This window comes from Rhinolophus ferrumequinum, chromosome 6 (genome assembly GCF_004115265.2).
Source record: "Rhinolophus ferrumequinum isolate MPI-CBG mRhiFer1 chromosome 6, mRhiFer1_v1.p, whole genome shotgun sequence".
Classification (NCBI taxonomy): Eukaryota; Metazoa; Chordata; class Mammalia; order Chiroptera; family Rhinolophidae; genus Rhinolophus; species Rhinolophus ferrumequinum.
The window spans coordinates 53,430,438-53,456,045 of NC_046289.1; the positions used below are offsets into that span (position 1 = coordinate 53,430,438).

Below are 25,608 nucleotides of genomic sequence, written 5' to 3' on the forward strand. Positions count from 1 at the left end.
GTAGTTCTGGCGTGTGGGCAGCCTAATGTTCTTTGAGAGGCACCTGGAAGGGCTCTCTTGCTCCTGAACACCCTCCAGCTAGGTTAGGAGAGTGGAAGCGCACTTAACATTCATCTAGTCCGACCTCATCATTTCACAGATGAAGAAAGTGAGGCTTTGAAGTGCTAAGGTCATTTGGGTGATTAGTGTCAAAGCCAAGACGGTGCCCTGATTTTCATTGCAGTGTGTCACCAATATGTACGTTGTTTTCTTTGCCGCAAGTTCATGCTTTTCATCTAGGAGTGAACCCAGAGTCCTGTTATCAGAAATCATTGTGGGAAATAGCCTTGATAAAAAAGCTGACATTCTTTGTCAAGATACAAAAAATAAACAAACAGAAAACCCAAAAACCAAAACCAAAACAAAAAAAACCCTTTGGAGAGGAGTGTGTATTCATGAGGGAATTTATATCATAGAATGTCCAGGTTCTGTTAAATATAGTCCAAAGGGATTTGACCTCATCTTGGCTGCTTTCTGTCTCTCACCATTTTCTCCTTGTTCTTTCCAGACATAGTGTTCAGTGACCCAGCCGCCATTAGAATACAAATAATTTTTTCTTTCTTTCTTGCTGCTGCTGCTGCTGCCCACAAGACAGGAACTGTGGCAGAAAGAGAATGCTGATGAAACCTTGCAGGCCAGCAGGATGGCACCATGGCAACCAGGACCTGCGCATGTTCGCAGGTCTCAGAGCCCAGGGCTGCCTCTGGCTGTTTCAGCTTCTGCCCTTTCTAAACCCTCAGTACCTGAGGGCTCAAAGAGGAAATGCTCACCACTTCCCTCTATTTGTTTTCCCTTTTTAGGATTAAAGTTTCCTGAGACATTTGCCCATCTTTTGCTATTATTTCCTTCTTTCTCCTTCTGAACTTGGTCGACGAGAGCTACAGCTCAGGGTATAGTATACGTGATAGCTGATGAGTCACGTAACGTGCCCATTAAAAACAAAAGCTGATTTCTGCAGAAGACATCGTTCTTTTGTGCTGTCTTTGCAACAGGATGTCCTCCTGCTTTCTTCTACGCTCATAGTGTTGCAGTGGTGTGTTGGGGGCCCTGCCCTCTGGGCAGAGTGGAGGCTGGATTCAGTGGAGATGAGAGGGGAGAGAAGTGATGGATGAGATGAGGGTGCTGCTTGAGAGATGAGCTTGCATTGCTGCTGTTTCTCTGGGGGCAGGAGCCACGTTGCTCAAACACAGATGCAAATCATCTAAGAACTGAGCATTGGATTTTTTTGTTTTCTTGTTTTCCCCATTTCATACTCTGTTAGGCTTGTCTTCTCTCTGATGTAATCTTCTTAGAGATCCTTTAGCTCTCAGTGCTGTATTCATCACTTAGCAAATATTACATGGATCCCCTGTTTTCACAGGAAGGAGAAAGTCCAGACTTCTTTAAACTAGCACGTCGATGCTGTGCTGACTGAACCTGCCTATGGTATGGACTGTCACCTGAAAAGTCTCTTTCCTCGAATCCTTGGATCTCTTGCCACATTGTGGCTCTTTCTTCACTCTAAATGGCCATCTTATCTCTCCCTTGGCCTCAGGAAACCAAGTCTCTTGATGACTCTAAAATACATGTTGTTAACCCTTATTTTTCTTTTGTGCTCTAGTTCAGTTTTCCAAATACCAATTAAGCACAACTCCCTGGATGTCCCCAGATATGAGGGACATTTAATTGTTGAGAAGGTGTCTGGGTTCGAATCTTAGCTCAGCCTTTTACTGGCTGTGGGAGCTTAGAGAACTTACTTAACCTTTCTGTGCATCAGTTTTCTCATCTGTAAATTAGAGAGCTCATAATGTTTTTTTAAGGATCAAATGCGTTAGTATTTTATTTTATTTATTTTTAATTTTATTGGGGAATATTGGGGAACAGTGTGTTTCTCCAGGGCCCATCAGCTCCAAGGTGTGTCCTTCAGTCTAGTTGTAGAGGGCGCAGCTCAGCTCCAAGTCCAGTCGCCATTTTCAATCTGAGTTGCAGGGGGCGCAGCCCACCATCCCAGTGGGAATTGAACCAACAACCTTGTTGTTGAGAGCTCGTGCTCTAACTAACTGAGCCATCCGGCTGCCCCTGAGTTAATATTTTAGAAGGGTTTAGAAGAGTACTCAGTATGTGTCAATTATAATCATCTCAAACCATCTTTTCCTCTCTTAGTTAATGATAACATTCATTCAGTTACCAAGCTATAAGTTTTGGTTATGTTTCACTCCTACCCCAGCAGTTAAGAAGTTACACTGACTTTTCTACGTCCTAAACGTATCTTGAATGAATCCCTTCCTCTTCATCCCCCCTGTCACTGACACAAGTCACTCACCATCTCTCCCCACAGCCTCCTGATGCTCTGTGTATTCCCAGTCTCTATGTGGTTGCCAGAAAGGTCTTTCAGAGGCACAAACCTCATGTTCCTCTCCTTCACAAAAGCCTGCAGTGGCTTTTCATTGCCCCGAAGATAACACACAAAGACATTAGTATCATATAAGACTCCTTGCCGGCCTAGGTCCCAAACTCCCGTCTCTTTAGCCTCTGTTTGGACACATCTTCTCCTGTCCCCATGCACTATTTATCCTCATCCATCTTCTGAGTTTCCTTAGAGGCATCATAACCTCTTCCATCTTATTCCTTTGCAGGGACAGATGCCCTCCCCCCCCCCCCACACCCACCCTTCCAGTCAGTCACCCAGCACTTGCTTCCTTCTCACAGCTCTAAGACTGATCTGTGTTTTGTACTTTAATGTCAGACAGTCTTGACCTAATTCCATCATTGGACTGGCAGCAGCGATCATTTTGTGGATAGTTTCTGTTCTCTTTAAAGGATAATGCTTATTTGACATAGGAGGTGGAGTCCTTTACCACCTCATCCTGTGAACTGTCTGTTCAATGCTTTTTGAGGTCCTAACTAGCACTGTAAGACAAGAAATAAAAATAAGAGGTGTAGAGAGTAGAAAGGAAAAAACAAAATGTAATATTTTCAGCTAACAAATCATCAGAATTAGTAAGGCTAAGTAATTAATAGAAGATGTATGTGATATCACTCACAATAGTGACAAAAATGGAAATTATCAATAAGTTTAAAGATATATCAGATCTTGATGAAGATTATTTATTGGCAACATTTTTAAAGGCATTAAAAAGACATAAATAAATGGAGTGATGTACATGGATAGTTAGATTCAATATCATGAATATGGCAACCTTCCCAATTTGATCTGTAGATTTAATGCAATCCCAATGAAAATCCTCATATGGTTTCTGAGGAACTTAGACAGAAGTGTGGAAGATCAAGAATGTCCACAGCATAGCGGAGGGGACTGGTGCTCCCAGATATGAAGTTGTATTATGAAGTCATAGTAATTAAGGCCTTGTGACATTGGCCTAGGGGTTGTGAAAATGACCAAAGGAACAGAAGCGAGAGCCCTGAAGCAAATCTACCCATATATGTTGAATCACTAGGGAAAGGATAATTTTTTTTTTCAATAAATGGTACTGTGACCATTAAGTAACCTTCAGGGAAAAAAGAGTGAAATTGGATCCTTACATATATCTTAAAAAATGACCAATGGATAAAAGACTTAAATGTGAAAGGCAGCACCGTTAGGAAATAATGTTGAAGAATACCTTTATAGGTAAAGAAGGATTTCTTCGACATGATATAAAGAGAAATAATTATAAAAGAAAAGACTGATAGATTTGACTACTTGAAGACTGAGCCGTGAAAAATAAAAAGATGAACCACAAACAGGAATAAGATATTTATTTGCAATATCTATAACTAACAGAGGACTAGTATCAGGAATATTTGAAGAACTCCTTCCTGCATGTCCATAAGAAAAAGACAAGCCAATGAAAAATAGGGAAAGGACATGAATGTGCTTTTCCATAAGAAGAAATTGAATGGTCAGCAAATTAAAAAAAATATGCTCGACCACATTAATAATCAAGGAAATGCTAGTTGGATCGCAGTGTGTTCCCGTTTTGAGAAGTCTGACAACACACACCAAATGTTGAAGATGTGAAGTTGGGAGTGTAAAACAACTATATTATAGGACAACAATTTGGCATTATCTTGTATTATTGAGCATGCGTATACCTATACCCCAGGAATTTCATTCTGTGTGTTTACCTGGGAGCAGGGCTCCTCCTGGGTGTGCCTTGAAGTGGTTCAGGTGTATGGAAATATCGAACCCCACTTCTCTCAGGACGGGTGGGCAGGGCCTTGTGTTGCTGGAGCCCCCACGTCTCTTGCCCTTGCTCATGAGCATTTGCCCCAGTTTGTCATACAAATAGCATGAAAAAGGTTGGGAAGCAATTTCCTGGAGAACTCTTGCTGGCATGCATCAGGACACACACCCACATGCATATTTATAGCAGTATCGTTTTAAATGAGCACAAACATGCGGGATGTGGTTTAGTTAAGCTAATTCTCCTCTGAACACCCACAGGCATTAAATATTAGAAGGTTTTGGCATGTCATTTCTTCACATCAGTGGTAAAAGTGGTACCCATTTCAAGCCAAGTGAGAGAGAGAGAAAGAGGCTGAAGGAAGACGGTGTTATTCCTGGCCAGTATATATTTTCATTAACATGTCGTCAGGTGGGTGGTGCACATATGATTGATGGGCAAGGTCTCAGTTTTGAATCTGAGTAGATGCCTTAATATAGGCTCCCCTAGGGTGAGAATGTTGTGGAGGCAAAGTGACATCCAGTTGTCTTTGCTGACATTGCCCTTTTACTTACGGCCAGACAACGTATCTTATGACAGAGGAATGATGTTTGCAAATGAAATTTTATCAGAAGAGCAGGGACTGTCCATCACTTCCGGTGTAATTTAGTTTGGCTGGGAACTAAAGGATCTGCCTGCTGCGATCCTTCGTTGTGATCCTTGGTCTTCTGTGGTTTGTGCAGTCATGGCCTTCTTTTGGGAACTTTCACTGCTGGCCCCTCTGCCTCTATCCCAAGGTCAGAGAGAACTGTGGGACCATAGGGAATGGGTATGGGTTTCAAGCGTTTCTCGGTGACTGCTTACCCCTAACACACAACCTGTTCCAATCCAATCTCATCATCTCTCCCCTGCAAAAATGTGATGCCCATCCTTAAAAATCTTATGTCTACTTCAGCTTTCTCCCTTCCCCCTACTTCAAATGTCCTGTTTCTGTCTGCAACACCATTTTGCTGTCCTGGTCACCCAGCTTCATTCTCTGGAGTTCTTTCTGTTTGCTGCTTCCTCTTCCACCCAGTGTGGCAATGCATGTCTCTCAGGTTCCTTTGTCTCATTTACACAGCTGCTGCCCTTGTCTAGGCTTTAAGGAGTGGGAGGTGATACAAGGGAGGTGATACCAGCTGCCACCTTGACCCATTTAAATTTCTCATGGCGAAACTCTGGATTTTGAACCTAGAATCATACAGCATAGAATGTGTAGGGAAGAGACCATTGAGTTCAAACCTCTTCTTTCATATTTGAGAAAACAAGGCCTGGAGAGGGCCAGTGATCCATGCTGGATCACACAGAGATGATAACAGGGCTGGAACTAGAACTCTGCGCACTGACAGGTTGGCATCCAGCCCTCTTCAGTTTGCCGTATTACTTCATAAGCATTCCCTTGAATTTATAGTTATATATTTCTCATGTCTGACTTGATCATTTTGAGGGTAAAAAATTATATCTTATTCACATTTGTAGCCTTTGAAGTAGTTAATAGGACTTCTCAATACTTGTTCAATTGAAGTCAAACATCCTCTTGAACTAAACATGCTACCTTTCCTATTCCTCATCGTCTAGCTAAATCTTTCCTGATTTTGAAGGAATCACACCTTAGCTCACACCCTGGCTCCCGCTTGAAGCTTTGGTCAAATAACTCCCTTTTCCCGACCTTCCAAGGTCAGCTTGTCTTATAAAACCACCATTTTACATGTATACCCAATAGTTTATAGTTTATAAAATGCATTCACATAATGTATCCTTTAATCTTTCTAATAACCTTGCTAGATAAATACTCCCATATTGAGGAAACAGGCTGGGAGAGGTTATGTGACTTGCTGTAGGTCACACAGCTAGGAAGCAAATAGCGGAGTCTAATTAGGTCCTCTGACTTCACGCCCATCTCACTTTTGGTGACCTGGCCTGAGTGGTCTACGTTGTGTACCAGACATTTTGCTCCGTGGTGATCTTGTCTTACTTGCTCTTTGTTAAAAATGAGTTCATTTTGTTTCCTCATCCCAATTGTCACCTTCTTGAGGGGAGTGGCTGGGTCACACTTTTCTTTCCTGCCATTCATAGTTGCTAACCCAGCACTGGGCACATCAGAGTGGCTTATCTAACATTGTTGAGTTGAATGCAAATATAACTTAACTCACCAAAAAAGAGCTGCTGTCAGTGGAGCCCCAAAACAATTTTTCAGTCATTCCTGAATGAAATCAGCAGGGAACAGAAGGAACCAGAGGAAGGAAGAGGTTGTTTGAGAAAGCCAGATGGTACACACAATTAGCAGGTGAGTGACAGCTCGCTTGTTGTCAGTCCAGTGGTGAGAAGTGGTAGAGAAGCAATACACAAGAAGACTGTCTTCAGGAAATATGCAAGTTTCCTGGAGAGATGAGACACAGTCACGAGATGGGACAGGGGTACCCAGAAGTAGTATCGTACTCATAAAAGTTAAGGCAAAAGTAAGGGAGGATTCTGTTCCCATCTTTCCCATGCCCTTTTCTCCTTTCCTGTAACTTTCTAATGGTTTTAAGTAGCAATACTTCTATATGCAGGCATATCACATTTTATTGTGCTTCATTTTATTTCACTTCACAAATTTGCATTTTTTTACAAATTGAAGGTTTGTGGCAACCATGTGTTGAGCAAGTCTATTGGTATCATTTTCCTAAAAGGCTTAGGTGATCATTAACATTTTAAAACAATACAGTATTTTTTAATTAAGCTACGTACATGTTTTAGACTTAATACATTTGTACATTAAATAGACCACAGTATAGTGTAAACATGACTTTTATATGCACTGGGAAACCAAAAATTTGTATGACTCACATTATTGCCATATTCGCTTTATTGTGGTTTTCTGAAACCAAACTTAATATCTCCAAAGTATGCGTGTAAAATATACCTCATGACATAGCCATTAGCTGGGGCAAGGGGTTGTGTGGATAAAATCCAATATTAGCAATTTTTTACTGAATTCATAGAAAAAGATAAAGTTATTGGAGGGAATTTGAAGTTTTTCTCCCATCAGTATTTTAAAACAATTTCTGGGCCTCTCTGCATTATTCTGTGCTTTAATTTAGTATAAAGTAGTTTTTGACATAGCACAAATAACATATTCTCAATTATTCTGTTTCATATACCCACATTTTATTATGTTCTTCAAAGAGTATCTTGACTTTTGAAGAGTTCCACCCAAACATAGTTTCTTGAGTCCATCAGACTAATCTGGATTTATTTTCTGATGGCCTCAGTGTGTCCATTTAGATACAGGAAAGGATCACCAATATTGTTGGTTACAAACATCTTCCCAACAGTTTCCTTTTTCTAGGATGCTGGTTTCCTATGTTAAGGGGTGATGCTGTCTCTTGGTTCATTTCTGACCAGTTTGGTCTAGATTTTCCCAGGGCTTTTCAGCTCTAGATTCACAGCTCTTCCCTCCCCACGACTGACCAATGATCATTGTTCCCAAGACTATTTTCTATAGACTGAACTTATTCTTTCAAGCTCCAGGAATCTCACCAGGCACAGCCAGTACGTCTCAGATTTTCCCTCCTAGATGAGAAGTGTCCTAATGTTGTGGTAAGTGAGGGACATCTGAAAGGTGGCATCTTTAGGAATTGCTGAATAAAAAAGCCTGGTACACCTTAGAAATGAGTTGTCAATCAAAGGTGTTTAGGTAGACAGGAAGTGTGTGGGTACACAGCTGAAGGCAAATGAGATGATTCAGAGCCAGGTTGAAGGAAGAGCTTTCTGCACTCGTTTTCCGAATGTGTCCAGTAGAATTCTTGTTAGGTCCTCATTGGGTCCATGGGCCTTGGAGGTGGGGTCTTACTTTCATTCCTTTCATCAGAATGGTTCTACTTTCATCTGTTTTTACATGTTAGAGAGCCACATAGGATTTCATTTAACGAAACTTGCTATAGAAAGTGTGCAACCAGCTGGACCAGAGCAGTTTTCTGAGGCAACGTAAGGTTTCCTGCAATGACAGTATGTAGGTTTCTAAGACCCTATGCAGTAATATCCAGCTGGCGGTGAAGACATTGATCTGCTATGGACAAGAAGTAACCCAAACTTAGAATAATAGCTCTCATTTATAGAAATCAGACAAGAAGCTCCCCAAACATAAAATCATCTGTACCGTGATCTCTAATAAAATGTTATGCTGCAACATATTGTGTTCACTGCTGATTGCTCAATTGACTGTCCTAACAGGATGAAAGCAGACATGTGCTGAACAGATGTGCTGGAGTCTTGCTGTCATTTACTGAGTGTGGCTCCCATACACTTCCTTAAATATTTTCACAGGAGTGGGCACATAAATCCACTCTAAAAAGTTTTGGAAAGAAAGAGAGAAAAAAAAAAAGAAAGAAAGAGAGAAAAGGCTAGTGTAAATAACAGCCTTCTCAATTAATGACACATTTATCTATAAGAATTTCAAGTAACATGTATGCACTAAAGGAGGAAGCAAATAACTTATCAAAGCAGTATATAAGTGAACAATTTGGAGGTCTCTAAATCTGGTGCATAACTAATTTGACTATAAGAATTTTTATTCCAGTAAAACTTAACTCATCTTAGCATATCCTTCAAAATTTGATATTATGCAGGCCATATTTACTGACCAAAGTGCAATAACATTAAAAATCAACAGCAATAAGAAAAGCCAACTGTGATCTGACTGGCTGGATGGCTGCAAGTACATTCTAGTTCCTCAGTCCTTTTGTACAAGTAAACCTAAGGCACACCCCATTCTATAAACAGCTGCTGATAGAAATGCAAACAGTTTATTCTAAGAATCTGCACACTGACCAGGTGGAAAAAGGAAAGACTTCTTGAGAATCAGTAAGCAGTATATCTGATTAGACCTTGTCCATTATGTGAGTGTCTTTTCTTTTGATTCAGCTATTAAAGAATATGATATGTAGGGAGCAGTTCAACACGTTGTAAACGTATTAATGGAGAGAATGGACCTGCGGAAGACCAAGAAGTTCCATAGCCAGCTGTTCCCATTAACACCCAATGGGAAAGGCTACGAATCCTATTATTGTTTTAGTGGTGTGAAAACATCAGGAAATGGATTTTATTTTCTAATATGCAATATGGTATTATAAACTATACTCACCTTTCTGTACTTGACATCCCCAGACTTATTTTATAACTGGAAGTTTTTGCCTTTTGACTCCCTTCACCCATTTCGCTCACCACCCCCAACCCTGTCTCTGGCAACCATCAGTCTGTTCTCTGTATCAGCGAGCTTGGTGGTTTTTTGTTTGGTTTTGTTTAAGATCCCACCTATAAGTGAGATCATGTGGTATTTGTCTTTCTCTGTCTGACTTACCTCATTTAGCATAATGCCCTCAAAGTCCATCCATGTTGTCGCAAATGGCAAGATTTAATTCTTTTTTATGGCTGGATAATATTCCATTGTCTATATATACCACATTTTCTTTATTCATCTGCTGATAGATACTTACCATGTCTTGGCTATTGTAAATGGTACAGCAATGAACATGGGGTACATATATCTTTTTTGAGCTAGTGTTTTTGTTTTCTTTGAATAAATACCCAGAATTGCTGGATCATATGGTAGTTCGATTTTACATTTTTTGAAGAAACTCCATACTATTTTTCACAGTGGCTGCATTAACCTACATTCCCACCAACAGTGCACAGGGCTCCCTTTTCTTCATATCCTCACCAACACTTATTTTCTCATCTTTTTGATAATAGCCATTCAAACAGGTGTGCGGTCAAATCTCATTGTGCTTTTGATTTACATTTCTGGTGATTAGTGATGTTGAGCATCTTTTCATGTACCTGTTGGCCATTTGTATGTCTTCTTTGGAAAAAATGTCTATTCACATTCTCTGCCCATATTTTAATCAGATTATTTTTGCTATCAAGTTGTATGAGCTCTTTATATATGTTGGATATTAACCCCTTATCAGATACTTGATTTGCAAATAATTTTTTCCCATTTAGTAGGTTGCCTTTTCATTCTGTTGATGGTTTCCTTTGCTGTGCAGAAATGTTTCCATGTTTTTAAAAGAACTAAGTTAGTATATGGTACAAATATTTCCAGATACTGATGTTTTAAACTAGTGACCAACTTTTATCAGCATGCTGCCTTTTCATTAACATTAGGGGAAAACCCAAACTGGCACAGTGTTGAGAAAGATTTGAGTTTCTGAAATGGTGCGATTCCTAGGTGTAGCTGGGGAAAAACTTTTCCTTCTTTTTCTTTCTAAAGTAAATGTCCCTGAAGACACAGAAGCACATGAGCTTATTGAGGAGGGTCCAATACCTTGAAGTTAACATGGCAGCTCACTGTGTTACAAGGAAAGCACGCATTCATTGACTCACCGGTTGTTAGTGTCAGGTCAGTATTTGCACACACAAACTGGAATTTGGGAGGAGTACCTGGAGATGAGGGACAAGAAAGCAAGTATAGGAAAAAGAGACTAGAGAGGCTGTGGCACAGCGGTAATGGTTAGCCGTGGAACTGTTAGAAACCAACATGGAGGTGTCATAGAGTAGATGTTAGACTGTGGGAAAGAAAACCAGTTGTGAAGAGATGGAATCCTGTGTGCTTTAGTAAGCCACCGTGTATCTGAAGAATAAATGCCTGGGGGCCAAGAATACCTGTGCTCTGATATGGGTGAGGGTGAAGGGGTGGGAGAGGCAGAACAAAGGACAAATGGAGTCATATTTGGTGCGTCTTAGTAGCCTGTAAATAGCTGTGTGCCAAACTGATGGTTCAACTTAGCCTTCTGAGTAGGGCGTGTGTGATGGGAGCCCTCACCATTCACAGTTCCTGCATATATGTACTTATAGCATATCTCATCATAGAAAAGTAAGACTATGGTCTTCGTCCTTGGTTTAACAAGTCAAGGAAATTATTACAGTACACTGTAAAAATCACCCTTACAAAACAGCAGTGAAAATAATATCCTAGTTTGCAAGTGGTTGGGTCTGGAAAGGAAGGGTGATATTAAATATCCTGGACACAATTTCTCTATGAGGTGACTAAATATAGAATGATATGTTAAACAAAAGCTTTTACGTCCAAAAGCTTTTCTGAAAGAAAGGGTTTATTGAGCCAAGTGCTAGTCAGAATGGGACCAGGTCCTGGGGCATGAATTTTAAACCACCAGCTGCAGAGCTGGAGGGAGAAGGCAACATGTCCGCTGTGCTGGAGTTAGGCTCTTGTATACAATATGCTTGCAGAAGAATGATGTAACTTGTTTGGAAAGAATTTACACTGGCTATAGATAAGGGGAGGTGGGGTGGGAAAAGGTGAAGCAGGGACAGTTTTATTGTGTTTCCCTGAAAATAAGACCTAGCCAGACAATCAGCTCTAATGCGTCTTTTGGAGCAAAAATTAATATAAGAACAGATCTTACATAAGACCCGGACTTACATACGACCTGGTATTATATTATGTTATGTTATGTGATATTATATTAGACCTGGTTTTATATTATAGTAAAATAAGACCGGGTCTTATATTAATTTTTGCTCCAAAAGACGCATTAGAGCTGATTGTCCAGCTAGGTCTTACTTTCGGGGAAACACGGTAGCATAGGTAAACAGTCCGTAAGGAAGGAATAGTTACTGCTTCTGATTGGTGTTGGGCAACAGTCCTGAACATCCATGCATAAGCAGGATGCGATGGTGTCTAGTGGGCAGCTAGCAACTGCCTGGAGGTTGATCCAAAGCTGCAACATTCATGAATGTGAGAAAATTCTCTGGTTAGTTGGTCCACAGCGATTGACTGGTTAATTACTGTTCTCTCTCTCTCTCTCTCTCTCTCTCTCTCTCTCTCTCTCTCTCTCTCTCTCTCTGTCTTTCTCTCTCTCTCACTCTTCTGCCTGCTGTAATTTAATTTAGGACATCTCGGAATTTTTCTCTTGTTAACTCATTTTTTAAAAAACAAGCAGTGATAAAGGAGCCCCTCTCTTTCCCAGTTACAGCCAATTCAGGGATATTTATCTAATTGTTTTTATTATTTGGACAGTGATCCTCACCAGCTCTTGCTTCTTCTAATTCATAATTTTTTTCCATGCTAAATTTTTTCCTGCAATGAAAAAAGCATCATTGCTCCTTCACAAAGTGAAGTGGTTTGCTTCTTGCATTGGTGTGTTTCCAGATTAAAACCTTTCCTGTATCGTAGCACGTGAAAGACTTGAGGCAGGTGAGATGCAAGAGGGGAGCCAGGCTGTGTTGGTCAAAGGGCTTCCCACACATGTCCCATCTTTTGGGAGGACGAGGCTTGGCAGGATCCCAGACTCCTTTTCTAGGTCAAAAAGGAAAGGTGGCCTGTGTTTTGCAACCTTGAAATGCACATTCTTATACCAAGCTTTTGAGTGCTGCTTGCTTTGTAATCCTCAGTCCTGGCCATGGTGGCAGCACTCACTCCTAATATTTTTACCTTTGAGTCTCAGGCCCAGGAGTTTGGTGGCACTCTGACATAGCCCACAGCTCTTTACCTCTTCAGAGCTTGTTAGTAGCAGAATTCCCTCTGTTACAGACCAGTTGGACTTGCAGATATCCCACCTTCTAGGTAGCTTAAGGCACTCCTCCTTTTCCATTTTTGGAAAATATTTCCAGTCCTGTTTTTGAGTTTTATAAAATTTCAGTGTTGTTCTTATGGTATAATGGAAAAAACACCAGGCTTAAAGCGATAAGATCAGTGTTCAAGCTTTAGTCTGTTGTAATCGTAAGAACAGCTTTGATGCATTTGTCTCCATCAGGCCTTTTGCTTCTCACTTTACACAGGTAGGTGGTGGTGTCCTCTTGTTTGAATTTAGGAGACCTTGAGTCCAATGCGTTATCATTGTCTTCTATGTGCTGACAAAAAGTAACCACTAAGTGGGAGTCGACATTACAGATTTTGTACTTGTACGCAATTCTTAGAGACTTCCCAGCTTTATGGTGTTGTTAAGCATGTTTACATATGGGCTGGACATTTCATTGCAGTGACATATGGTTGTGTCCGTCACGGGGCTGCTTTCAGATTCTTTAAGATGTTACTCAGCAAACCAAACAGCCACTCCTGTTGCCACTGCATTGCCTATATTTTACAAATGATATGTTCTGTAGTGTCCACTTTTCCTGTTACTCTATAGCTATAAAACAAGAGGTACTTGTCACCAAGTGTAAATAGTATAACACCCAGTGTTTTGGTACATTGACTTTCCATAAGTTCCTATAAACACCCGTATTCTGATCCTAAAAGAGGTTTGGACAACAAATAACATACTTTGAATACACAAATCAATGGTCTCCATAAATTAAAAAAAAAAAAAAAGCCAATATTTCATTTGAATCATTCACGGTGGTCATGCAAAAGAATATTTTCTTCTTTCAAGAATCATCCCCGTACCTGTTATTTCCTAATGTATAGTTGCTTATATTATTTGTTTACTTGATTATGTTGGTCACCTAGTGAGGTGATGGTAACATTCCAGAAATAGTAGGTCAACTCTCGAATTGCAACTGCTTATTTCTTCTTTATCCTGGTCTTTTCTTTAATACTTACAAAGAATTTGCAAATGCCTGAAGGAAGCTTTTGCAAATGAGGATATGTTTGGATTTCCTGGCAGTATTTGGAAATGTATATTTAATTCAACAGTATTTACAGATAATTTTATTTGATTTTTCTGAATAACTTGCTATGTTGGAATGTCATCATCTGCTAGAAGTAAGTCTTTTCACATTGTGTAAATGGGGAAACTGCAATATTTCTATCTAACAGACACATTTATAAATATTAAGCCAAAGGATATGCAACTTTAGATCCTATCAGTTTTTAGCCATGAACATTCCCCCTCACTGTTAAGAATGGATTTGTGATACTACCACAAAACGCTGTACGATAGGAATACATTTATGAATCATGGTTACAGGTGAATATCTAACGCAGTTAACAATAAAATTTTCCGTATGTGGATAAACTCAAACATCTTTCAATAAGGAGACAAGGGAGAGCTAGATTTCAGTTTCCTTTTATTTTTCCAAAACATTCCATTTTTGCTTCTCTCTGCCTGAGATCTTTGCACAAATAGGACAAGCTCTTTGTTTACAATGACCTCTATTCCACTGTCAGCCCGTTCTGGATGCCAGAAACCTATCTTCTCACCCCTGCCCCTGAAACCGAAAGGAGGAAGCTCACGTGCACAGAGGGCAAAGGCTGTCTCTTGTGGGAACCAGAGCTCACTATCAGGAAGTACCTATCTTTTATAGTGAAAGTGGATGTGTTTCACTTCTGGGTATAAGAATTTAATGGCCTGAGAGAGCTATAGCCAGGGATTACTTGGTAAACACAACTTGCCCCTACTCATATCTTGCTACGTTATAAAATACCTCTTCTGCCTCACTTTGTGTAACTTTTCTTCCCCTTTTCTGCTGTCTCTATTATGTGTGTCCTCCAAAACCCCAGGCATGGGTCAACAATGGTACCATTAAAAACCAAGAAAAGCTTACTGCTTTTTAACACGAAAGTTAAAAACCACTGATAGACCTTAGAGTTCTATGCCAGTCATTGGTATGTGGACATTTTTCTCCACCAGATCCCTAGATATGGGGACATTAAAATGCCTGAAAGAACATGTGGCAATAGAGTTCTCAAAAAACGTTAATGTTCTGTGCTGTTATCGGAAAAGTAATAGTTATAGTCACATGTTTTTATTTCTACATAGAAATCACTTTGGGGTACAGCAAGTGAAGTCCATAAGCTATGTAGAAACACATATTTTATGGTAATATTTTATTAACCATTCTAACAAATTCAAAATGTTTTCTAGTAAAAAAAATTATTTACAATATACTTCATGTTCCTCTTTTTAAAACTTTCTATTTATTTATTCTGTGTTGAGTTTCATATTTTTATTCCTTTCACATCTTCACATAAATGCCAAAAGTGTGACTTGTGCTCACATCTGGAGAGTAAAAGCCATTGGGGATGTGAATTTGGATGTCATGTTGTGTTATGTGTATGAGGGAAAATTAAAATGTTTGTAGGGATTGGCTTCTTTGAAAACCCAAAGAAGCGGGTATAATCATCAGGAGAACTTAGATTAGGATGTGGCTAAAAGTATAAGGTCTAAGGTAAGGAAGAAAAAAGAAAATGCATTTTCTATGTTGAATATTGGCTTCCATTGTTCTCTGGCACCAAGCACAGAATAGGTATTCAATAAATACTTGTTGAATGAAGGCATGAGTGAGAGAGCCAGAAGTATCTTTAAAGAAAACTTCAGGTGGCACAAGAGAAAATAGTCAATCTGAGAGAAAAATACCAAGCTCAATACCAAACAAGTCTACAGGGAAATAAAAAAAATTGTGATTTTTCTGCTTTCTTTCCATTATGAAACCATAGGAAAAAAAGATTTAAAAGGGGGGGATTTATAGGAGATGGTACAAGTATCAAGATTTGTCTTTTCTTGGATTTGCTATGACCAACAAAAGGCAGAAAGGCCTTCAGTTTATGACTTCTCTTGGGGTAACCCAGAAGGAAGGGCTTTGTGATAGAAGGGCTGCAGGGGCAGAAATACAGATCCTTCATCCCAACGTCTCTGTGTCCACGTCTTCGTCATAAAGCAGTTTATCCCCGTCACTGCTGGCACCATATCTTGGTACATTATAAAATAGATCTTCAGGAAACATTTGATTTCTGAATCAAAGAAACTATAACTGAGGGTCCTGGCTCTGAAGAAAGGGGTACAGAGAGAACAAAAACCTTGGCACGTTAGAAAAGAATACAGGATTTGAATTTTGGAGGCGTCGAATCTAGCTCAGGCCCACATCTAACCAGCTGGTTGATTTCAGACCATTTGCTTGCCTTCTCTGGGCCTCAGGTTTCTCTTCTTCTGCAAATAAGAGAACTCAATTGATGAACATGCCAGCTCTGAAACTGCCCCAAACTACACAGATAAAACTCATCATTACATTGCAATGCTAAGGTAGCTTTTGTGATGAACAGAGACGCCATAAGTGATTGTACCAAAATTGAATGTCTTTCTATGATTTTTCTAAAGGTCAGGTACTGGTTACATTAAGAATAGGTTATAAAATTACATTCCTTGCTAATAAGAAGTTGATGAAGCTACGAGTATTGCTAAAGACAAATTTCAATTATTGAACACTTAACACAAACCAAACAATGTGCTAAAAGCTTCCTCTGGATTATGTCCCTTAATTCTTAAAATGTCCCAGTGAGGTTAGTAATGTTATCTCTGTTTTACAATTGAAAGCGTGGAGGCTTAGTTTGAAGAACTTAGACCAAGTCACAGAAAGAGTCAGGATTTGAACCCAAGCCTACTTGCCATCACCTTAAGAAAACATTACTCTGTCTATACATTTTATATAGACATTAATTTCCCTTGAAGGAGGATGAGCTGATAAAATAAAATCATGCATGTCTGGTACCCTTTGTGACATATGCTAGTTGTTCAGTCAATATTATCCCTCCCCCTTTTTTATTTTACTCTGTACTAAATATGGGCGATAGAGGGAAAATTTGGCTTTCAAAAATGGCTGGCATATCTGGAGGAGTTTTAGAATGACTCTGCCTAATGATAGGGGATCCTAAGTTTGAAGTCTATGATTGACTTTAATAGGAGCTTCATGGGGAATTTGGACTATGGTGTGTTTGTGTGTATGTGTGTGTGTGTGTGTGTGTGTGAGAGAGAGAGAGAGAGAGAGAGAGAGAGAGAGAGAGAGAGAGAGAGAGAGAGAGAGAGAGAGAGAGATCTTTCCTTTTGGCTCATAACTAAAAACACTCTCTTCAGTCTTATTCCCTGAAAAACCAATTAAAATATGTTCTTAAATAAGAAAGATCATTGACTTTCTCTCGTGAGGCAGTTATCACCACATAGCACATGTTGAGGAAGTGGGTGTTCCTTGCTTTCTTTTGTTAATCTGATGAGGGAGGGTGGAGAGCACTTTGAAAAAATATTTGTGTAAGGAGGAGAGGCAAAAGTGAGCTGAGTAAGAAAGTCATTTGTGTCTCCCAAATTGGGGCATTCTTGACTTTTTGGGAGACATTTCCTTGAGGTATTTAGATACTACTTCCTCAAGGAGGTACGGAGTTTATAGAAATGACCTTGGGTTCAAGTGCTCTTCACAGATCCTTATTTTTCATCATATTAAATGTTAGTTTGAGGACTCGGTTCTTTCTTACGGTTCTAGGAAAGAAAGGACTGTTGTGTACACGTTGATCTTTGGAAGGTAGATTGCTAGATGATGATGTGAATAGCAGTTAATACTTATATAGGATTACTGTGTGCCAGGCGCTGTTTTATCCTTTACATGCATACCTAATTCAGTCCTCACAAAAGCCTTTGAGATAGGTCTACTGTCGGGCTTCATCAAATCTAAAATGTGTTGTGGTGCATTCGTGATCTTGTTAGAAGATGCTAATCAAAGGTTTTCACTCAACTGTGTCTCCAGTGCCACCTGGTTTAATAGCAACTGCAAGATGTCATCGGTTGTAAGACTGAAGTGTAAGACCCACCTGATTTTAAAGCAGTTAAAATAAGAAAAATAAAACAAGGAGGTCTAAATAACTGGAGGAATGCAGACGTTTTATAGAGCTCAAGGCTTAGTCTTTACAGAGGTTCACTCTAATCTATATAGTCAATTCAACTCTGTCAAAATCCCAGCCATTTTCCTGGATATTGCCGAGTTAATTCTGAAATAAAAAAGCATGTGCATGTTAGAATTAATAAAATAGGACCTCATTTCCATTTTACAGATGAGGAGCCCGAGGCAAAAGAGATGAACATTTATAAAGTCACACGATTGGATTCATGTCGAGGTGATTTAGTTCTAGAGTCCATGCTTTTCACCTCCACTTTTTTCTGTTTTTCAATAATATGTTGTAGTTGAGCCCCTGCTAACACGTAGGTAGACTGCCCAAGACCCAGGTACTCATGGCCTCCTTGTGGCATCTGTGACAGAATGGCACTGAGATCCTTCTGAAGGAGGAAATGTGTGTGGTGGGTACCACCTGCCGCTTGAGCTATGATGAGGACTGTTACACTAATGCATGTGAAGTGCATGACACCAGGGCATCTGACCTAGGCTTTGACCCATTTTTAGCGAGGGTAATGCCCTGGGGAAGTCTTGATGACTGACTGACTTCCCAAGCATTAGTGGTTGGAGCACTTGCTGGCAATGGTGTGCCCAAAATGTTGTTTGGCTGCCCCGAAATGTCAAATTCTGCACTGTGTGTTTTCACTGTTTCCCTCTCTACTCTAAAATGCTGACACAAAACTAATTTATGTCATTAACATACTTGGGGAGTAGTGTATTTTCTTTCTGGAGAATAGACCTCAAAACACCACTCACAACTCAAGTAACAAAAATAAGAAATGAAAACAATTTGTTTTTTATATGAATATTGTTCTAGATGAAGACCTACCCGCAGTTGAAGCTTAACATTAAGTTATCTTCACTTAGTGATGATGAGCAGTGGGGAGACAACCACAAATGAGACCGAAGAATGGGTTTAGGGTTGCAGTTTGTTATGGACGAGGATTATTTTCTGCTGAAAGATGGAATGATTCCATTAATTCCAGTCTTTGACTAACTGAACTACAAGTTCAGATAAGGAGACTGTCTCCACCAATACCCTGCCCAACCCCTGAAAAATCTCTGTTGTCACTTTGAAGACTTGCCTGCTCCCTGAATCCTTTTATTTTCTTATAGCTTCTTTCCTCTTTAGAATTCTGGTGTCTGTTAATCAGTCTGTTTTTACTAACAATTGTAACCCCAATAAACTTTAATTAATAAAAAAATAAATAAAAAGAAAGAGTATCCCATTCAGTCCTTAGAACAATGGTGTGAGTTAGTGTATGTTATCTTCTTTTACATGAAACGGAAACATGAAAATCCACAGCTCAAAGACATCTGAGTAGCTGCTGTGTGGGAGACATGGGATTCAACCCAGCTCTGCTTGGCTTCAGAGTTCATGAGTCTCCAGCGAGGCTACCTTCTATGATATCGCACCTAGTCACTTTTAAGCCCCACATGCATTTGTAAAATCTTGAGTAATGGACACAAAGCTTGGAGTAGAATAGACATTGGACTGGGAGTTAGGAGACCTGTTCTAGACTATGCCAATGAGTTAACCTCTCTGGATTCTGTTTCATTCTTTAGAAAACTGAACCCAGGGATGAAAGGTCTGAGCATTTATTTTCGGATAACAAGACAGGTAATTGTTTAAAGGTACAGTTTGAAGAATGCAAACTATGATTAATATTGATGGTGGTGTCTATACCTTCAGTTGTGGTATTTGGCTTAACACTTCCTTTATGATACTTGGTTTGGGAACGAACTGTTATGTATTGCTAGCAACATGAATAGGAAACAAAACCCATGAAGATCATGTGTAGACTTACATGTGCGATTCTTCTCTCCTGATAACTGAACATATTAATTTCAGTGCAGCAGAGATAGTTTCATCTGTCTTTGAATTCCATTCAAGTGGGTTTGGAGAATTCTGGAATAGTGATGCCATTGGTGACGGCATTTTCTCCTTTACCTTAAATGATATAAAAACATAATTAAAAACAAACAAGCAAACATAATTAGAAATGACCAACTTTTTTCAAATTGAAAGTAAAGAGAAAAAAAGGTAGCCAGAGTGTCTTCTTGCAGCATTCTCATTGCAGAATTTGGAGTTGCTTTCTGCTTCCTCCTTCATTTTGAGGGGAACCCCCAAAATGATTAAACATTATCTGGAACCTGCTTTACAATTCTTAGCTCTTATTTCCGAATAATTTGGAGGCAAGAGATGCTGTGATATGATACTAGAACATGTATTTGTCCCCAAGTGGTCACCTTCTGGAGAAGAATTCTATTACATACCATTAATTAATACTGGCAACCCACACCTGTGAACACAGAAGCTATAACACAAGAAAGCCATCATCTGTAAAGTGTCACTCTTTATAGTGTGCAAATAGAATATGAATGTTTGTAGAGGCTCTGCCCTGATCAACTGAGCAGCCATATCTGAATGTGAGGTCACAGATCTGCACTAAGACACTCCGAGGAGGTACATTGCAGGGGCCCTTGGGGCTCAGCATTCAGGACTTTTGAGCATAAGGTGAGCTACCAAATTGAGGCTGGAGTTGGGGAGGCAATCTTGAAAAGCAAGAAACATCCTTGCCTGGACAATTTTAATTTTATGGAGCTATAGAAATAGTCCTATAGGAAGCATTGAGAATTGTGATCAAGTTTCTGGATATGGGGCTGGGTAAAAAAGAGACAATGAGAGGAAAGTCAGCAGCATCTAAAGTAAGTGCTTTGACATGTGGATGGCTGAATGTGTATGTTTGATTGGGCAGGTAGAGTTGTTGCTGGTGGTAGTGGGACAGCTGATTATTTTTCTAATTTCCAGGAGGGTTTGTTGGTATTAGAAATGGGAGGATAGAAAGATGTAAGCCTTCCCTGGAAACAGACCACATTTTTAGTTAGACTGATAGTTTGACTAATTGGAATCTATTTAGAGGATAAAAATGAATCACGAAAAGTGTTGATGGCACAGGATAAAAGAATAAGCATGGTTCCGTCTTGCTGGTAAAAACAAGAAATTTTCTTCTGTAAGGTGGACTTTTGTTTTAGTCAACATTGAAGAGCTGAATTGGTAGCATTTCTTGTTAGAATACCAAAGCAAGTATAAGTGAATGAGCCCTTGGTTGTGGAACTATGGGCTCCGAGCAGTGACTGCTCAAATCTGGAGCTAGATTCCCAAGTAGCAGTGATGGTCCCGGAAAGTCTGATTTAATATGTAACTTACAGTAATAATAATATATATAGAAACGACAAGCCAAATTTTACTTGTGAGTTTAGCATTGTCTTTGAAGGGACTGTAATGACATGTGAAAATGAGTAGGATAAGTGAAACTGCCTAGATGTCCAAGTAAAAAGAGAGAAAAGCCAAGGATCAAGCACTAGAAGACTTTGGAAAAGAAGGGGGAATTGGAACCACTTGTGCTCTAAGAATTATTATTTCTGTAATGTTCTTCATCTTCCTTTCTTTTCTTAATTTTTATTCTACGATATGATCTTGCATATAGGACTTAGTGACCATTATCTTCTTGACCATCATTCTCATGTGGAATTTTCTGTTAAAGGTGCTGTGATATGCACATCCAGTTGAAACTAAACTGTTAGTTATTTACTACTTCAGTAGCATCTCTTCCAGCAAATTATTAGGTCCTTGGAGTCAGTGAATGATATCTAATCCTTTCCTCACAGAACACTTAGGCATATAGGTGTTACGTAGAAGTCCTTGTTGGACTGGGTATTAAAGGATGTCACTTTATTCATAGAGGATTCTAATATTTTCTAATGGAATTTTAGTGACGATGCATTTGTTTGTCTTTTGCAGGTAAAACACTGAGTTCTTCATTATGTCTGATGGAGACTATGATTACCTCATCAAGTTTTTAGCTTTGGGAGACTCTGGAGTGGGGAAGACCAGTGTACTTTACCAGTACACAGATGGTAAATTTAACTCCAAATTTATCACAACAGTGGGCATTGATTTCAGGGAAAAGAGAGTGGTAAGTTCTATATCTTTCTGTATAAAATAATCTCTGAGTCCATGTTTGCCTGTCTGTTTATTTTGTAGGAATTAGGAGGACAAAGGTTGGAATCTAAAATTAAAGGGTACATATGAAAAGAAAGTGTAGTACATTCGGTCTGGACAATGTGATTTAAAAGGCTGTCCTGAGGGACACATCATATAAAACCGAGCAGACAAAGTGAAAATGAAGATTCTTTTTAATTTTACCTTGATAACTTTCTGACTTGGAACTTCCCTCTGAACTCTACAGTTATTTGTCTACCTTTGTTATGAAGCCTACAGACCACGCTGCCCCTCATACCACTGTTTTGTGGGCTATTTCTTCCACTTTTGATTATCATTCTTAGTGGCTTTTCTCTTAACTAGGCCTCGACCATCTCACATAGCGGAACCCCTCACTATTGCCAGGAAGGTGAGGTTGGAGTAGGAATGGGAATGCCGGAAGGGCGTGCTGCTCTGGGAAGCAATCAAGGGAACAGAGGTCCTGCAGAATGATGAGGGAAGAGGCTCTTTTGTTTTTGTTTTTAAAGGACCACAAGACTGAACGTTTTTCTGGTGGTAGAGTGGAAGGCAGGAGGTCCCTGTGTCAGAGTTGCTGAGGAGTGAAGATGGCCCTTTCCATGAACTACATTTCTTGCTAAAAAATTGTTACCGTGAAGCAGGTCAATATGTGGTTAGGAGATTGATGAGAAAGACCCTTCTGTGGAACATGTTCTACCTGGGAAAGAAACAGGGTCTCTGGCTTTCAGGACAGAAGCATTCATTCCCTCCTACCCGCTCTAAGACTTTGCTTCCACTGTCAGATAGTCTTACAGAGACTCAGACCCACTGAGTAAGGACAGGATCTTCATGAAATTTCCAGTATTGATATATAATTAATCGGTAAAATCAATATGTATGGGATATATGTATATATATGGCTTTATTGAGATATAATTCACATATTATTATTCACATATACCATGTAATGTGAATTATAATTCACATTACACCATTTAATGTGTACAATTCAGTGGTTTTTAGTATATTTACAGTTGTATAGCCATCATCATGTTTAATTTTAGAACATTTTATCACCCCAAAAAGAAACCTGATATACTTCAGTAGTCATTCCTCGTTTCCTCTCCCCCCAGTCACTAATCTACTCTCTATGGATTTGCCTATTCTGGACATATCATATAAATGGAATCATGCAATATGTGGCCTTTTGTGTCTGGCTTCTTTCACTTCACATAACGTTTTCAAGGTTTGTCCATGTGCTAGCATGTATCAGAACTTCATTCCATTTTATGACTAAATATTTCACTGTATCGATATACCATATTTTGTTTATGTCCATTGATGTATATTTAGGTTGTCTGACTTTTTAGCTATTATGCATAATGCTTCTTTTAACATTTATATACATTTTTTTTGTATGGACTTATGTTTTCAAATCTTTTGGGTATATGACTAAGAGTGGAATTGATTGGCAATATAACTCTCTGTTTAACTTTCAGGAAATTCCTGATTTTTCCAAAGATGCTCAACCATTTTACATTTCTAGCAATGTATGAGCATTCCAATTTCTCCATATCCTCACTGGTTTTTGTTATTGTCTATTTGATTATAGCTATTCTAGTGGGTGTGAAGTGATACCTCACTGTAGGTTTGACTTGAATTTCCCTAATGATGAATGTTATCGAGCACTTATTTTTTCATATGTTTATTGGCCATTTGGAGAAATGTCTTAGGAGAAATGTCTATTCAGATCTTATGTCTGCTTTGAAATTGGTTGTCTTTTTGTTGTTAAATTTTAAGAGTTCTTTGTATATTCTATATAAATGTTTTTATTAGATATATGATATGAAAATAGTTTTAGCTCTTATGTTTAGGTCTATGATCCACGTCAGCTAATTTTTGTGTATGATATAAATAGGGGTCCAATTTCATTCTTTTGCATATGGCTATCCTGTTGTCTCTGCACATTTGAAATTGGGAAGTATGAGTCCTCCCACTATGTCCTTCTTTTTCAAGATTGTTTTGGATTCCTTACAATTCCACATTAACTTTAGGGTCAGCTTGTCAATTTCTATTAAGAAGCCAGCTGATATTCTGATAGGGATTGCATTGAATCTGTAGATCAATTTGGAGATTATTAGTTTTTTAACAATATTAAGTCTTCTAGTCCATGAACATGGGATATTTTTCTATTTATGTAGTTCTTCTTTAATTTAATTCAACAATGTTTTGTAGCTTTTAGTGTATAAGTTTTACATTTATTTTGCTAAATTTATTCTTAAATATATTTAATGCTATTATAAATTGAATTCTTTTTTCTTAATTTCATTTTTGAATTTTTCATTGCCAGTGTATAGAAATACAATTTATTTTGTAAATTCTGTGTACTGGAACTTTGCTGAATTTGTTTATTAGTTCTAATTCTGTCTGTTTGTCTGTCTGTCTGTCTGTCTGTCTCTCTCTCTCTCTCTCTCTCTCTCTCTCTTTGTATGTGTGTGTATGTGTGTATTCCTTAGAATTATTTATATACAAGATCATGTCATCTTCTGTTTTACTTCTTTCTTTCCAATTTGGATATGTTTTATTTCTTTTCCTTGCCTACTTGCCCCGGAGAGAACCTCCAGTAAAATGTTGAAGAGAAGTGATAAGGGAGGACATCCTTGTCTCGTTTTGATCTTAGGGAGAAAGCATTCAGACATTCACCATTAAGTATAATATTAGCTGTGTGTTTTTCATAGCTGCTGTTTTTCAGGTTGAGGATGTTCCCTTCTATTCTTATTTGTTGTGTATTTTGATCATGAAAAGTGCTGGATTTTTTTCAAATGCTTTTCTTGCATCTATTGAGATGGTCATGGGGTTTTAGTCCTTTATTACTATAGTATGTTATATTGATTGATTTTTTTTGTGTGTGTTGAACCAACCTTGCTATTCCTGAGATAAATTTCACTTGGTCTTTGGTATATAATCCTTTTTATATTTTGCTGGATTCTGTTTGCTAGTATTTTGGTGTCTGTATTCAGAATGGATATCTGTCTGTTTTTTTTTTCTTTTTCATGATATTTTTGGTTTTTGTATCAGGATAATATAGGCCTCATTAAATGGGTTGAGAAGTGTTTTCCTCCTTTTCTAGATTTTGGAAGAGTTTGGGAAGTATTGGTATTAATTCTTTTCTAAACGTTTGGTCGAATTCCCCAATGAAGACATTTGGGCCTGGCCTTTCCTTTGTGGGAAGTTTTTTGATTACTAATTCAGTCTCCTCATTTGTTATATGTCTATTTAGATTTTCTACTTCTATAGTTTCAGTTGTTTGTGTCTAGGAATTTTTCCATTTCTTTTAGGTTTTCTAATTTTTTGGCATACAGTTGTTTATAGTATTCCTTTATAATCTTTTTATATATGTAAAGTTGGTAATGTTGTCTTTTTTTTCACTTCTGATTTTAGGAATTGAGTCCTCTGTTTTTATCTTTGGTCAGTCTAATTAAAGGTTTGTTAGTTTTGTTGATGCTTTCAAAGAAAAGATTATTTATTTTCACTCTAATCTTTATTTTTTCTTTTGCTTGCTTTGATTTCAGTTTACTCTTATTTTTCTAGTTTCTTAAGGTTGACAGTTAAGTTGTTGATTTGAGCTCTTTCTTATTTTTTAATATAGGTGTTTCCTGCTATAAATCTCCCTTTGAATGCTGCGTTAGCTTCATTGGATTTTTTTTTTTTTATGTTGTGCTTCTATTTTCATTTATCTGAAAGTATTTTCTAGTTTCCCTTATATTTCTTCTTTGACTCATTGGT

At 38.6% G+C, this 25,608-nt stretch overlaps 1 protein-coding gene across 5 annotated transcripts in view; it reads left to right on the forward strand.

The window, feature by feature from the left end:
* RAB27A (RAB27A, member RAS oncogene family) overlaps positions 1-25,608 on the forward strand; it is a 67,651-nt gene that overhangs the window by 16,220 nt on the left and 25,823 nt on the right. For 4 of the 5 annotated variants that reach the window (XM_033108694.1, XM_033108693.1, XM_033108691.1 and 1 more), the window contains one exon: positions 21,625-21,799. In XM_033108694.1, coding sequence (XP_032964585.1) covers positions 21,647-21,799 — 153 coding nt within the window. In that variant the 5' untranslated portion in view covers positions 21,625-21,646. Of the gene's footprint in view, positions 1-20,314; positions 20,338-21,624; positions 21,800-25,608 lie in introns of those variants that run through there. The other variant, XM_033108695.1, reaches the window with a different exon arrangement.